Source organism: Solenopsis invicta, chromosome 15 (assembly GCF_016802725.1).
Source record: "Solenopsis invicta isolate M01_SB chromosome 15, UNIL_Sinv_3.0, whole genome shotgun sequence".
Classification (NCBI taxonomy): Eukaryota; Metazoa; Arthropoda; class Insecta; order Hymenoptera; family Formicidae; genus Solenopsis; species Solenopsis invicta.
Window position 1 is genome coordinate 5,512,722 of NC_052678.1, and position 1,444 is coordinate 5,514,165.

The following is a 1,444-nucleotide window of genomic DNA, read 5'->3' on the forward strand; positions in this document are numbered from 1 at the left end:
AGGCTGGTGGTTGCGACCGGATGGGGAGGTCCCTTGCTCGAATTAGGCGTTTCCTCGGCAGAGTTAGCAAGTTCTGCCTGCGCCGTCGACTCCTGGGCAGGAGTCGGTCAATTGATAGTACAAAGTACTCAACAATAGATTACTTCAGATGCCGTTACGGTACAGAGGCCCCTAGGAGCTCACTCTGTGAGTGCGAAAAGGCTGCTGGGCTTGGTTCCGCCCGCGCTTATATCCCCTTGGTGGATGCTTTTTAAACACGAGAAAGCGTCCGCGCTCGGCTGCGTCGCCACCTCGCAGCGGTAGCGCGCACTAGCGTTTGGCGAGCGCGCGCCCGCGAGCGCGCGTAATGGTGTTGCCTAATGGAACAGCTGCCACAGGACTCCCCTGCCAGTGGGGGACCCATGATTAATGTCTTCCTCCTGCCTGGAAATGATCCGGGAAATGAACCCGTCTGCCTGAACGTGTAATTCTTGGGGGCGCCTCCTTTGACTTTTCCATTTGTCCCTCAGCAGCTTCTGCTGGTTTCTTCTGAATCCGCCAATATATAAGCGGATTTGACACTGTCGACCGATACGTTTACACTTTTCCCTTGAACTTTTACTCGGATTGTTTTTTCCGTTCGGTCGAGTACTTCAAATGGACCATCATAAGGTGATTGGAGAATGGATTTTGGACCGTCGTGGCGAACGAAAACGTGACTTGTTGTTGCCATCTCCTTGAAAACGAATGGTCGCTTGTTATCGTGATTTGTCCCTTCTTTTGGTTGAGATGATTGAACTGATTTCGCAGCTTCGTGACCAATTGTGCCGTATCATTTGTTGTTGCTGTTGCTAATTTATTAATGAACTGTCCTGGTAGTCGTAGTGTTTCACCGTATACCAACTGGGCTGTTGTTGCGCCCAAGTCCTCGTGCCAAGCTGACCGGATCCCCAGGAGTATTGTAGGTAAGGTGATTGTCCATTTGTTGTTGCCGTGGCACTTTATTGCTGCTTTGAGTTGACGGTGGAACCTCTCCACCAAGCCGTTCGCCTGTGGATGGTATGCCGTGGTTCTTAGATGCTTGCTGCCTGTTAGTTCGTTCAATTGCCTGAATAGTTGAGATTCGAGCTGGCGTCCTTGGTCTGTCGTGATGCGCAATGGAACTCCGAAACGGCTAATCCAACCGGAATAGAATGACTTAGAAACCGTCTCCGCTTCCTGGTTTTCCATTGGTATAGCTTCCGGCCATCTCGAAAAACGGTCAACACATGTGAGACAATAACGATAGCCCTCCGATATCGGCAGAATGATGATGTCTAAATGGACGTGTTCGAAGCGTCTTGTTGGTCGTACAAAGGTCCCCAGAGGTGCTGATATATGCCGTGTTATTTTTGAGCGTGGCATGCTGTGCAGGCTCGTGCCCATGCCCGGCATTCGGTGTTCATGGTGGGCCACACGTAGCGTT

General features: G+C 51.2%; 1 protein-coding gene across 1 annotated transcript; it reads right to left on the reverse strand.

Annotated features, from left to right (window-relative positions):
* Positions 1-597: 597 nt before the first annotated feature.
* On the reverse strand, positions 598-1,209 carry LOC113005987. Its single transcript, XM_026141910.2, has one exon. It carries the CDS (start codon positions 1,207-1,209, stop codon positions 598-600), a length of 612 nt encoding a protein of 203 aa, XP_025997695.2.
* Positions 1,210-1,444: the final 235 nt, after the last annotated feature.

What these genes read in the sequence shown, in the direction of transcription:
- LOC113005987 (XM_026141910.2), bottom strand. Translation starts at nt 1,209, where the DNA reads ATGGAAAACCAGGAAGCGGAGACGGTTTCTAAGTCATTCTATTCCGGT.